This window comes from Durio zibethinus, chromosome 8, assembly GCF_047325235.1.
Source record: "Durio zibethinus cultivar Kanyao isolate XHJ-2024 chromosome 8, ASM4732523v1, whole genome shotgun sequence".
NCBI lineage: Eukaryota > Viridiplantae > Streptophyta > Magnoliopsida > Malvales > Malvaceae > Durio > Durio zibethinus.
In genome coordinates, this window is record NC_143169.1 from 25,979,533 (window position 1) to 25,994,461 (window position 14,929).

At 36.4% G+C, this 14,929-nt stretch overlaps 1 protein-coding gene and 1 pseudogene across 2 annotated transcripts; one reads left to right on the forward strand and one right to left on the reverse strand.

Moving 5' to 3' along the window:
* Positions 1-834: 834 nt before the first annotated feature.
* On the reverse strand, positions 835-5,883 carry LOC111278270 (kinesin-like protein KIN-14C; annotated as a pseudogene). The gene is made up of 14 exons (XR_016344215.1): positions 5,345-5,883; positions 5,100-5,103; positions 4,286-4,333; positions 3,812-4,129; positions 3,647-3,742; positions 3,440-3,575; positions 3,244-3,349; positions 2,837-2,998; positions 2,540-2,757; positions 2,069-2,150; positions 1,867-1,971; positions 1,676-1,785; positions 1,243-1,418; positions 835-1,139 (listed from the first exon to the last, which is right to left on the reverse strand). The product of XR_016344215.1 is annotated as a kinesin-like protein KIN-14C (transcript).
* A 6,344-nt stretch (positions 5,884-12,227) lies between these two features.
* LOC111278675 (protein S40-6-like) lies at positions 12,228-13,428 on the forward strand. The gene has a single exon (XM_022865302.2). It carries the CDS (start codon positions 12,485-12,487, stop codon positions 13,124-13,126), a length of 642 nt encoding a protein of 213 aa, XP_022721037.2. The 5' UTR covers positions 12,228-12,484; the 3' UTR covers positions 13,127-13,428.
* The last annotated feature ends 1,501 nt before the right edge of the window (positions 13,429-14,929 follow it).

Here is a 14,929-nt window from a genome sequence, read left to right on the forward strand (position 1 = left end):
CTCCCAAGGAACAGAGTATTTTTCTTATAAATTTCCAATCAAAATTTACATGGTATAGTCAAATTCTTATATATACATGGGATGCTCTTATATGTGTCAATCAGATGGTAATACCTAAGAAGAGAAGGTTGAGAGATGAATCCTAATCTATGAATAAAACACATTTAATAAAGGGGGATTTTACATCTATGCTTTAGTCCAAACTCACCTTTGTTAACATTGCAATTGGTTAGTCCTCTGAGAACTTCCTTTGCGTGATAAGGATCAAGTTCACTTGCCAGCCACCGAAGGACAACACTTTTACAAGCTGATATTAAACCGAATTGGCGGATGGTTTCTTAATTCAGCCTAAAATAGAACGGACATGAGCCTAGTGGTTTTAAACGTTGTTGGTATGTGTTTGGTTTTAATTGGGGTTTGATTTCAAGTCCAACTACAGTTCATGGAGAAGCTCATGAATTTACTCCTGTTCGGATTTTGGGATGTTGCTTTCACATTTGAAGCATAAAATACTGCTGAGAATAGTTTGGAAGTGTCTGTTTCAGATTTTGTGATTGGAATTCCATCTTACTTCACTGATTTACAGAGGTATGCTTACTTGGATGCAAGAGCGACTGCTGGACTAAAGCCTCTGAGATTGTTGCATGATTGTATCGCCACTGCCCTTGGATATGGAATTTACAAGGCTGATTACCCTGACTCGGGTCCAATTTATACTGTGTTTGTGGATATTGGTCATTGTGGCACACAGGTCTGTGTTGTATCATTTCAGACAGGACAGGACAAATGAAAATGATCTCTCATGCTTTTGATAGGAGCTTGGGAGGAAGAGACTTTGATGAAGTTTAGTTCAATTACTTTGCATCCCAATTTAAGTAGCAGTATAACATCGATGTTTGTACAAATATAAAGGCGTCTATTAGGTTGAGGGCATCACGTGGGAACCTGAAGAAGGTCTTGAGTGCAAATGCAGAAGCACAACTTGATTCAGTATCAATGCATTTTCTCAGCAGATTCCAGTAAATTCTTAAGCTTCTCTTTATCAAGTGCATGATTCTCATCGCATTGTCCAAACCATTTCACAAAAAGAAACCATTCAAAAAGCTTAAGCCTTGTTCAGCTGCGTGCTCATATTTTGCCTACAGCAAATAATCACCAACAGCAACAATGGGAAAAATATATAAATTACAAAGTTAATATTTATAAATAATAAAAAAGAACTAATTATAATAATAGTTTTACCTTGAGATTGAACTTCAGTCAAAGCTCAACCAGCTGGCTACAAGATCATCTGACGGTGGGGAATTCCAATTTCACATGCATTCACTCTAGTTGCAAATTGGAGAGAGCAGAGTGACTCACCCACTGAAGAAGGATCCGGTGATACATTGACAAACATAAGAGTTTCCTAATCTCCACTAATACAAGGCTCTTTATCGATGAAAATAATTTTAAAAGGAAATCCAGAGATTCATTGAAAACAAAATGGTTCTAAAATATAGAACAACAAAACTAATACTATCATTCATTTTGGCCCCCATTATGTCAATTTCAAAATGTTGCCACGTTCAAAAGGCACCGTCATGGTAATATCCACTCAAATATGATATCAGAAAAACACAGATTTATCATCAAATAAGGCATCAATCAATGATGATAAGCTCTTCAAGAGCACTTTACCTGGAGAGGATATGTCAGCTTGGAATTCCTAAAAGGCACATGATCCTGCTTCTTTTCCAATGCAAATATGACATCACTCAAACATGATAAGCTCTTGTTAATGGCCTGGTTGCATGGAAAGAGGTCAGCATAATAACTTTAAAGAACGATTTACGGAATAGACAAATCCAGTGGTACGGTAGACACCTGAGTCTCCTTCAATCTATCTCCAGTCGCATTAGTCCTTGACAGTCGCTGACTTCCCGCAAGATCAATGAAGTTCAAGACATCATGCACTTGTTGCTCAGTGAACTAACAGAACAAAGAAAAGAAATGTCAGTATTCAGGGGAAAGAGGGTTATCAAGAGATTCAACATAAACCAAAAGCAGTCAAAGGAAGGGAATTTACCTTGTTTATGCCTGGTATCCTTAATGTGAAAACCATGTTACTTCTTGACGATTGCTTATTCATCTAAGACCTGCCCACAGACCTGCAAAGCAGAAAAGTGTGACCCCATTGAGAACAAAACTCATCTGAGGCATTATATATTATATATCAGAGACAAACGTTTCTTTTTTTTTTTTTTGCTTTAAGTGCCGTTATATTGGTACCCACACTGGGCAACTATCTGTGTCATCATTCATGACCATTTGTCTAACTGTTTCATCATTCATAAACATTTCATACTTTATAACATTAAGTAATTTAAAAGGAACTATTCTTTCCACAAAAAATCATTCAATTAGGAAATAATTTATGGCACACTTATAATTCCAACATAAAATTATAGAAACTATTCAAACTATGATAGATGCATAATGCAAGACATAATCCACACAATATTATGGCAAAAATCACTGAGACTCTAAGCAATTTTACCTGCTTTGACCAGCCTGTAGTAAAAGCGAGGAAATCTCTGTTATGCCACTAACATCAACAATGGTCAGGACACTAACATATGCATTACCATTTGGGTCATGTTTAATAGTGTACTTTCCAGAAATTGCATTTTGTGGGCGTGTTGGATCTGAACCGATTGATCGATTGGTTGATAACAAATCGCAAATGGTCTCATTGTATATTTCCAACATTGAAGCCTAATAACTTTTAGAAAGAGATGGTTAAGACCATGATTAGCCAATGTAACAATTTGAAATCAGGATCAAATTAAATTACCTGCATTTTGTATTTCCATCCCTGTGCTTGCAGCGATTGAATGCTTTGGAATATCTGCTCCAATGAACGTGGTATCAACCCCTTTTGCTCCGGGGCTTATGGCCTTCGGATCATGGTGTAAGTCTTACCTGAACCTGTCTGTCCATAAGCAAATATACAAACCTGCCAAACAAAACAAACCACCAACAATTATGACTGCATATTTCCTTTGTATCAAAAGGCAAATGATGCAGATCAGTTTGCAACAGTAGCAATTACTAGTAACTTTATGACTCAACTATCACCATTGACATTAGAGAATTCAGCTTCAAGGAGGAAAAGTCATGTGCAAAAGAAATCAACGAGCTTTAAACTTAAAAAGATTTGCTTAGATTTGCAAAAACAAGAGCATAAAATAGCTAAATCACCTTATATCCATCAAGGGCACCCTGTACCAACTCGGATATCTCCACAAAAACATCTTGCTGTGAAGCCTTATAATTGAAAACCTTGTTGTGAAAGGATGCTTTTGCCCTGTTGACAGTAAGATGAAAATTATTAACATTGTTGCATTTAATATTAAATAGAAATTGAATAACAAAGAAAGATCACAAATGTTCATACCACTTTGTATCAAGTCCATGCCAAGGCCAAGAGATTCCATTGATGTAGGATATGAGACCACTGCACCTTCTGCTCCACCATCATCTGTTAGTAGAGGACGCACCCGACAAAATAATCGAATATTCCCTTTTAGTTCCTACAATTGAAGATAACTTAGTATGATTATAGAATTACAAGCAACAGACAAAGGCGATCAAGAAGCACTACCAAAAAAGTATTGTGCAGCTTTTTCCTCAAATTCTTTTCTTCAATAAGTTTATGTTCCAATATTCTTATTTGCTCCTTCTGAAAAGAGTGCGTCTCCTGCAAAAGAAACCTTCTAAAGTTTGCCAAAATGGATTTTACTACTTGCAAGAAATAAAACTAACCAACCTCCAACTTAGATAAGGCTTGCACTTGGTCTTGGCAATCTTCCATGGCCTGAAACCTACTTTCCAAGGACTGAAATCTGGCTTCTAGTCTATCACTCAACCTACTTTCTATGTTAGTCGAGGACTGTGCTGAGAGAGTTGATGACTGCTGCTCTGAAATATTTACTTGCTCTTGAGGAATTTCATTTCCTTGTTTTTGTCTCTTTCTGGTCGGATATGGATTCAATGGAGCCTTTACTTTCCTCTTTTGTCTGCCACCACCATTGCCTTTGATTTTAGGCATTGTACAAAAGCTCCAAATACCCTGTGATGGTCCCTTCTACTTTCCTTGTAGAGCAAAAGTGAAATAGGAAGAGTCACGCCCTACTTCCTTGATGGATTTAGAGCGAGTAAGATGGAAACAGTCACGTGCTGTTCGTGGGAATTTTTAATAAGCGTTATTCTAGGGGCAGTTGCGCTAAGCATCGCCCTTCACAGTTGAGGCCATAAGCAGCCACGTGACCTCACTTTCTAAACTCAAAACCTGCCACCGAATGCAAGTGTCTTCCCATCAAATACAGAATTCCTTCTTAATCGATTTTATTTCATTTATTTTTTTAAAATTATTTTATTACGTAAATATATGAATATATTTATTTAAAAATTCTTGTTTTATGTAAAAAAATAAGGGATTCGAATTTTTTTATTTATATATAAAAAAATTACATATCAATCATTAAATAAAATATTTGATTGTAAAAATATATTTTTTATCATTCAATTTTTTTTTTTGTAATTCTTTAAAAATTATTTTTAATCCCATAATTTTCCAATATTAATTTTTTTTAAAAAAAATTATACAACTTCTTTCTCTATTAACTTGTGACATTTTAACTTACTTTTAAAAAATTTAAAATTTTGATTTTAATCATACGTAATATTATATTATAAAATACATAAAAATTTAATAAAATATGTCCGCCTACTTAAATTAGAGAAAATATTAGTGATTATTTAAATGGGATGGATGGATTATTCTTTTAAATAACTTATTTGAAATACCAATATTTTTAATTTGAATTTTGTGAAAGGATTGAAATAGAAGGGTCATTTTAAAATATACCAACTAAAATTCAATCTTATTATTTTTTGGAGAGATCTATGACCACAAGGTTTTTAGTAATTTCTTTTATTTTTATTTAAACATATAGTAGATTTATTTATAATTAGAAAAATAATTTTTATATCATTAAAGATAGTACAAGTTTAAGTAAATGTAGATCTTAAAGTATTTCACTATAGGCAAATACGAAGCTATATAATATATATAAGTAAATAAATAACTGTCTAGATTATAATAAGAGTATAACTAAAAAAATTAAAGTTGGGTTTGATAGGATCCTTTTTGTTTTTACTTTTTTGCTAAAAAATCATGATGAATTATTTCTAGCCTAGTTCTCATCTTTCAAAACATGAAAAGATGATCAAACCCAGAGAACTGAGGATGAAGAAATTCATGGAATTGACACCATCTACGACTCCTTATCTAGCTCACTCCGGAATACTTTGTAAGACCGGCTTCCATGACCGATGTTGGTCCACCTCATAAACATCTCCACCCTTGATCATCCTGGCCAGGACGAGTTCAAGAGACATACTTTGCATGTCCACCTTCTGTACCAATTGCTCTAACTCCTTCCTTGAAGTTATCTTCACCTCTCTGGTATTTGCATCTCGCTTTGCACCAAGCATCTTCTCCTTGTCCATGATGGTAATCTCACCACCATCTCCTTGCCTGTGAGTTGACACCAAAGACCCCCAGTCGTGCTCATCAGCCCAAGATGAATTTTCGTGTTTAATACAATTCCCCATGTCTGATTTTTTGCAGTACTTTCTTAATTTGTATCTACTATAATAGTAACAGTTTTCCAGGCGAAGAGATTTTAAACATGGAAGGGGTCACAATATTTATGGAGAAAAGAAGAGAGGTGACTAAGGTTCCTGGAATGACAGGATCTTGAGCTCTGGTCTTACGTGGAAACCTAATAGCTTGGTTGGTTGACCAAATTAAAATAAACAGGCTGTACAAGAGGGGACCCAGATGAGACGGTGATCCCAATTCACATCAGCCAAGCTGAGACAGCTTCGAGCTAGTCTGGGCGGTGAGGATGGGGCCAAGAAGGGGGCTAGGGAGCTTAAGGTTTAAGCGATGGCTAGCTTTATAACAGGCAAAGTTAGGAGAAACCCCAGCAACTGCAACAAAGTCAAACCGAATTGGGAACTGAAAACTTGAGATACCCAACGGTGAAATTCGGAGTGTGAAATGGATTAAGAAATGCATCTTTGGATTAGAAAACAAGTATGAACAATATATATGCTATTGGAATCTTTGTCATGTTTCCTTCATTAGGCGTCTTTGCTATGCTTGCTTGAGATAGTTATCTGTTTCCTTCTCTATGTTTAATATTCCATTTACACATAACTTCCATTTTCATATTCCAATCTTAAGGTTACTCTTTACTATTATTTTATGATTATATTAAGAAGTAAAGCCTGCCTGAACAACTTCTACAAATCAAATTTAACTGATTAAATATGAAAATGTAAATCAAGGATGATAAACATATATATTAATAAAAAATTCTTCGAGTTTTCTCATGTTAAGATTTTCAAAGAATATAAAGATTTTCAGACCCATATATCTTTCCAAGGTTAGGTTCTAAATAAGATTGGCTAGCTTGATCAGATAAATTAGACCCCGAGAGAAGCGAATTAGGGGAAGATAATATATATAATGACCAACCGTTTCGAGAATGCAAGTACTGGGGATGGCAATTAATGCTTCGTGTAATTTGTTTATGGCATTGACAATTTTGCAACAGCAATGTTGGTTAAAAAGCAAAACTGAAATTACAGCCTCATTTCTGCCTATCAGAAATGCCATTATATATGCTAAAGCGCATGTTCAAGTTCTTCTCTGTGCTAGACCACTCTTTTTATTGTGCTTGTAGAGCAAGGCGAGTGGAATTGCTTGCGAAATTATTAACAACTTTGGGCTCATTTCCAAGAAAGGAAAAACCAAATAAATGATTTGGATGCCTATTACAGAAAAATGAAAATTTTAGAAGCCAAGACATGATTGTCCCTCTGGTTCGCATCACCTTAGACCCACCTCCTTAAACTTTCTTGTCTACAATTACTTGTCTTCAAATCATGCATTGACTCTCATAGAAACATAACTTAAGTTGCCATTGGTATTAGATATACATCATCAGCTTAAAGATATGCCAATGGATGTCAAATATTGTCTCCCATGACCCATGTTAAGCCACTTGTCTATAAGAAGTTAAGGTTATAGTAGTAAGACTCTTGTCTCTTGATAATTGACCTAATCCTCCCCATATATCAGTAGTAGTACTTTGTTTGTGCTATCATGTCATTTATAGCAAAACTGCCTTTTTACAAGCTTCGTTATCAACTTATATGTGAAAAAAATTTCAAAAATCCAGCGCAGTTAGTGGAAACCCCGACTTTACATCTTGCAGTCAGACTCAGCCGACATGTCGTCCAAAAAACCAAAATGAATGGGTTAGCGAGCATTTAAGAGCCTATGCTACACTTGAATGATTGCTTTGGGCCGATTTACACGGGCTGAAGCCTATGAATGGTTTATACCAACTTGGACATCCCAGCAATGGAATGAAACCCAACATTACATCTGGTGCAATTGGTTAGCTTATGCTTATTATAAAGATGGAACAAAGATCCTTTGGAGAATTAAAGTCCAAATGATCAGGACAATTACCACTAATTGCACCACGTTGTTGGTATTTGTGGCGTTTGAATTGAGAGTTCTATGACCACCTGCCAACATTGTTACATGGCACAGATAACAAAAGTAACTGATCATTTTGCAAAGAAGATATAGTTGAAATATATGTATCATGATTTATGAGTACAAGTGCTAAAATTCATTTGAAGAGAACAGTAAAGTTTTTCTTAGTTCATTGTTCACATGCCTTTCAAGATGAAGCCAATAAAAACCAAGAGGATCGGGCAAAAAGGTGATAAGGGAACTAAATTTGGTGTATCAGATACTTTAAATGAAACCCTTAATCAAAATAAATGATAACAAGTTTAATTTAGGCAGAACATGACCTTGATGATCTGCCTTGGGACCTAGTGATACTTAAAAAATGATGAGATAGCAAGCGATGTTTAAGACCAAAAAAGAACCATAGTGCATCGCTTCATGATGGAAATGAAACCCCGCATCAATGTGAAATGGACTTGCAACCAGCACTAGAACCACAAGGTCTAGGCTCCGCACCGTGCAAGTAGGCGGAGCACTTCTCTGGTAAGCGATAACCTCACATAAAGATCATATACTTTCTGTTAACTGTCATTACAACTGATACCAAGGAGTAACAGTTAATTGAGACAACTACTTGGGTTGTAATAACCTAATTTTATATATAAGAGAAGATTGGTTAAGATTTGGTTCATTGTTGAATAAATTACACAACTATAGGAATCCTTGTATCAGAAGAAAAATATGCTATTTCAAATACTAAAAATCTAAAATATTGTGATTGTTTATGTTTTCCATAAAAGAAGAGAATATTGGTTTTACTGTGACAGATGAATGGAAAACTATTGCAACTGGTACTAACTGGCTGTGCTGCTGAAGAAATATTGGGATCTAAGTAATTTAGATGGCTGCATGTTCGACAGTACTATGTCACATACTAAGAATCCAAGTTGTAAGGTAATAGAACAGCATGATGAAAATGAAATAACATAGGAGAAACGACAATGACAATTAAGATCAGTATGGTAAAGCAGAATGTGGCAAGAAAAAGAGGGGTAAAAGATTGGTTAACCTGTCAACAACACTAAACAAAGCTTGCTGAATTAAGTAAAGCCCTATATTTTGAAATGAATCTGAACCATTCATGTTAATGCAATTTCAGTTTATCCAGGTATATATCTAATTCATTTTATTTTGTCAAGATTGTAATAAAAGGGAAAGAAACTTTCGAAGTCTAACTTTCATATTGCAGTTATTGATTTGATCACCTCTCTCCCCCACTTCTACCCCAGAAGAAAAAGAAATATTAGGAAATTTAAGAATTCCAATCCCTCCAAGAACAACCGCTATTTTCACATGATGATATATGAGGCTACAACAAAAGCTGGTGGTGTCAGTATAAGAGCAAGTGAACAACTGTAAACGCTCAGTGGGCTATATATAGAACAATGGTTTAAATCCAGCCCTAGGAAATTGCTGGTCCAGCTAGATCCCTCCTACCCAGTTTTTCAAGGATTAGGTACACTATCACGTCAACCACTCTCAGTATCTACTAGCTATCCATATTATAATATCAAGATAATGTAATTTCATTTGTTATTATAATTCTTCCGATCACATTCACTACTGAATATCAATAAACCCGTGTTCAGAAAAGATAGTTGACGAATTTGATGGCAAGAGTGTGATTAGTAATATCACTGCACGATTTAAGTGTAGCATGCCCTCGTTATGGCACCATCAATCCTCGAGGAGATAAGGTAAGACGTGTGGGCACATGCATATGTTAACGACAGGCAGGGGCCAAAACTGAAAGTAACAACTCCAAATAGGGATCAGCTCCAGTAGGTGATTATTTCTGTTCTATCTGTCATGCCTACAGATAGAATCCATATCCCACCACCTACAGTGAAACGGTTCTCAACTTGTATTTAGTTGTTTTTGGACTCGATCCCACCACCTCTGAGGAAATTTTATTAGTAGAAGTTTGAAGCGATGGTATTTTAATTCTCTAGATCTTCAATCTTCATCGGAATATCCATTGTTTGATAAAACAGAAGAGTCAGGCCAATGCTAAACATCCACAAGATCTTTTATTTTTCATGCAAGTTTTTACAATGAAAATTGTCTTGCACTCGCTGTTTGAGACGTGGCTCTGTAGTTTTCTTCTAGAGACAATGGAGCCCACTACCCTGCAACATTTGATTGAGTAGGTCGTGCAAGAATCTCGTTTCATTGGCTGGCCTGACAACTCTAAGCCTTTCCGACAGAGCCCCCGACAAAACTTTGCTCATTGTTCCCTAGTACATGAAACCCTTTCTTAAACTAATCACAGTCTGCGGGACTTTGTCAGCCTTTACACTTATTAAACTCATAAAAATAATCCCTCTGATTCCTCACCGCTTCCCCGTACAATCATTACTAAAGAAGCTCTGATCCGACGGATCTAACTGGAGCATGCATTATAGAATGTATACAGCCATCATCAAGAGAATTACTAAAAGTTCTGATACATTTCAGTCTGTCTCTCCAATATAAAAATGCACACTTGTAAACCATGATATCACATTCATTGAAATCATAAATGCTTGCAATTTTCAAAGGCTTTTGGCTTTGTTGCAGAAAGGGGGATGGTGCTGGTGAATGTGAGTTGTGGCAAGTGTAAGATGACACATGACCCAAATCAAGCCTATGGCGCCCGAGGCTATGGAACTCTATATTCATCACGATTAGAAAGATCCCAAATGCAATGACATAATCTGCTTTTGCTGATTATGGTAAGTGTTTTGGGCTGTCACGTTTTGGTGTACAAGGATACGAATGGTGGGTCATGCGGGAAGTTTAAGAAAAGCGGGAGGAGGGGATACATCTAACTTCCACTTTGTTGCCTTATTGAATTTTTAAATTTCAATCAGCTGCCATGTCATTGGAAGGTTTTTGTTTTGATTTGTGGCCATATTTTATAGCAGGTTTGGCGTGATTGGAATTTAGATGCCACAACCGCAGGATGTCTTCCATTAACCTCATTTGCATTGATTTGCTTTATGATACGGAATAACTCTAAACAACAAATTTTCATCTGTTTGCTTTGCCTCTTAGTCATTTCTAACCGACCCTCATGCTCGACCCATTTTCCTCGTTATTTTTTTTTCTTTATTGACAATACTATTACAATTACCAAATGTTAAGACAGAAGTATTACCAAGTATTACAATCACCAAGGGCAATTTTCTTTTTAAACCTATGTAATGATTATCCAATTCCAAAAGAAATTTGCCGATAACTGGGTCTTATATGTACCCAAAGTTTTTAAATTACAAAGGGAACAAAATGAGTGGATTAACAAAGCTGACATAGCATAGGATGCTGATTAACAATGATGGATCCAAGACTAGCCAGAGTTGGCGTCAGGGTGCACAATCTGCCGAAACCCAAGCAGTGGGATTGGGTCCAGGGCAGGTCTAGTCACTGCAAACCAAGGTCCCATCCTTGTTGACTATTCACTATAAAAAGCCAATACAAAGGAGAGAGACTAGGTGATGTGAGGTTCCTGAATAATATCATACCACAACAATCATTGACAATAAGAGTTAGCTCATAGCTGTCTTCGGTATCAAAACCAAGTCTTCAATATAACCAGTTAAAAGTTAATCAGTTACTAGGAACTTAAAGTACTTGTGGAAGTTTGGGGAAAACAGGCTCTTTGTTGGGCCTTCATGATTGTGATTTGTGAGGTTTATGATGATGGTGAAATGGTGATAAGGTTTTTATTTTTATATTTGACCAAAAAAAAAAGGCAATTAAATTGTAGGGGCCACAGAAAAAGGGCCCACATCCATTGTAATTCCCAATCGTTCAATCTACCATCATCACCAATAGACTTTGCTTTTCTTAACCCTCACCCACAAGTGGGATTGATTTAACCCTTAAACCACCCAAATTATTAAAAAAAATAAACATTTAAATAAACTTGTTTACATCCCCTAACCCATCAATTATGGAATGCTAACGTTTTCAGTGGTAGTAAAAAACTTTATTCCGCAAACGTTCAGCCACGTGGAGTGATCGGGACCTGAATGGTGGGACCCGCATAGTTGTGGTACACATGTTGGACAATCAAAGGACCAATGGGGAGAGAGGGTGCATTGTGATCAACCACGTGGAATGTGGGACCCTTTGAGATGGATTTGACGTTGTAAAATAGATGGGTTAATGGGGTGGGCTCCACTACTTAACAAGACAATGAAATCTGACGTGGATATATCTAATCAACGTCATTTGAATCTTTATGTACGAAAATGCGTACCTAACAAACCCTTAGTAACATTAAAAAACTCCCGTATTGTTAATCACTAATAAATACGTTAATTTACCCATCACTCTTATTTTATTTAACCAATATTCACAGTCCATCGCCTTGTAAATTTATTAAGATTATATTTATAATTGTTCTGTTAAAAAAGATTATATTTAATTGTTTTTATTACCACTTAGTGGGGTGTTTTACACGCTCATTCAAAATAGCGCGTGAGCTTACACTTGTTCACTCCCTTGTTTACTTTTTTTTTTTTTCTTCAATTTCATAGTACATTTGTTTACTTCTATTCTCACCATGAATCTGATTGGAAGTGAGGGAGCGGAGAGATGAAATGAAGACAAAATGGAATCCAAATTCACATGAAATGAAATGGCTTCCATTGTCCCTTTCCTTAAGGGTTATATATTCATAGCTTCCCCTTCTAAGCCTCCTTATGTTTGAGTCTCTTCTACGGACTCCAATTAATATTCATCACCCTCCCTCTTTTTTTGATTCTCTCTTAGAGCAGATTTTTAATTTTCTTTTTTTCTTCTGGTTTTTTATATTGAATAGTATTAGATTGTTTCATGGCGAAAGGTCGGCGGTTGACGACCAGCAGAAGCGAACGGTTTCTGGGAAGTTACAGTTACGGACACAGTCAAGGGAACACTGTGACGGAGGAAACGGAACTTGGCGAGGAAGATGTCTGGTCGATGGTTGATAACGTCGCGAACCGAGATGACCAGAGTGTGAATAATTCTCAGAGCGAGTGGCGTCCACGCACTCAGCCTGAGAGTAATGGGAATGAGAACTTGGACATGAGAGGGAGCCGTAGCCGAATTCCCCGGAATGACCACCGCATGGGCGGGCTGTCTTTGGCTTTCGAGGATTCTTCTTCGACGAAGCCTGGGATCGTGCATCAGTTTCGTGGCAATGATGGCGTGGCGGCCGCAGCTTCGCCACGTGGGCACCATATGGCCACGTCAGCACCGTTGAACGTGCCTGACTGGAGTAAGATTTACAGGGTCGACTCAGTTGAGTCGATACATGAGTCGGATGATGGTGAGTCGGATATGGTGCCCCCACACGAGTACTTGGCGCGTGAGTACGCAAGGAGTAAGAAAACGGGCGGGGCTTCGGTTTTTGAAGGCGTGGGTCGTACCCTCAAAGGCCGGGACATGAGGCGCGTCAGGGATGCAGTGTGGAGCCAAACAGGGTTCGATGGTTAACCAATTTGTCGGCCACTTGAAAACAAATCCAAAACCAGCTTAATTATGATTGATTAAAATGCGATTACATCATTATTTTTTTGTTACTTGGGCAATAATTCGGCTGAGTTGACACAGTTGAGTCAACTTAGTACCGAGTGAGCTCAAACAGGATTTTGAATTTAGGGGTCCAAAAATTCTGTTTTTAGATTGGAATTTAGAATTTGAGGAGTGTGTTCAATTTCTGTTTAGTAGTAATTTTGATCCAAAATTAAGATCGGAAAAGAAAAAAAAAAAGTTCTTAATCAAGGGTTTTGGACAAATTTTTCCACTTTAAAATAGCCATACTGATATTACATTAACTTAGAAATTAACCAGTGGGTGAGCCTTTGTTATTATTTTTGTGGTTATTTTTAAAATTTAGATTTAATAATTTGTTAATTTTTATTATGTAAAATATTAATAAGTTATATATTTAATTATATTAAAATTATATTTTATTGATAAAAATATAAAATATACGTTTTTATTTTATTAAATTAATATTATTTTTATTAATATTTTAAATTATTTATTTAAATTATTTTTATATCATATTAAATTATCATAATTATGAAAATCTGGTGTGTGCCAAGCAGCCAAGTGAAATAGACGGAATGAAAAGAAGGTAAAAAATGGGGAAAAAAAGGGGTGGGGGACCATCTCAGGAAAGTCGAAAGTCGAACTCAAATTTGCTTTGGATGGAGAAAAACGGGGACAGGACTCAGGATAACACAACTAGGGACAACAAAGCCTAAGGGAGAGAGGTTTGTATTTGTAGCCTAAGATGAAACAACTTTAAAGGGTGTAGGATGCTCCATGGCATTTGCCTTTTGGCAAGAAAAATGACTTAAAAGTCCCCTCGGGCTCTTGAGGTTTTTTTTAGAACCATTTGTTCCATTCATCTCTCTTTAATTTTATAAACGGATATAAATGTTTTTGGATGTTTTTGGTTGATGGCATTGGTTATTGGTTAAAGTTCATTTTGCTTTCAGATTCTCATTTTGTGATCCATGCTGTTGATATGACTTCAAAAAGAATGAACAATATCTTCTTCTGTCATCACAAGTTCATTCCAAATGGTATTCTTTTTCAGTGCCATCTTGATTGGCGATTAAGATTTCTCTATATTTGGAAACAAAGCTTTTGTTTTATTTGTGAAGTTGAGTTCTCAAAAAGCAAATGCAAGGATCTGGGCTCACTCATGCCCAGCTGGTCAAGGATCATGGCCCTTTTTCCCATATCACTAAAACAATGGGCTATTAGATCTCCATTGGACCATAGCAAAATGTAAAGGGTGAAACGGAATGGTTCTTGGGCCTGATTGAGGAAGCAGCATAACAAAGTATGACTCAGAGATTGCTGAAGCAGTTTGATGTTCACCACTTCAAGAACATGACAGACATTGATGGAAAACTGTTCAATTTTGTTCTAGCAGTACGTAAACAAGGTATCCGAGGATTGAATATCGTTTCACTAGAAAGAACAAATTGTATCTCACATCACTCCAAGGCCACTAGCAATTCTTTAGCTATCCGGTTCTTAATATTTTAGACATTTTATCCAGAAAGCCAGTGAATCAAAGGTGTGTGTAGTCATTATTATACAATCCCTTTCCTCTTCACCAGCACATTTTCCACAGAACCCTAAGAAGAATATCAGAGTGTGTTTTGTATAGATCAGACAAGGGCTGATTCGTCTCCTTCATCATGAACTAAATTAATCTGGTTTATGAAGCATTTGTTTAAGGAGTGGGCCTTTGGTTTAAAATTAGAAGGATGGTAT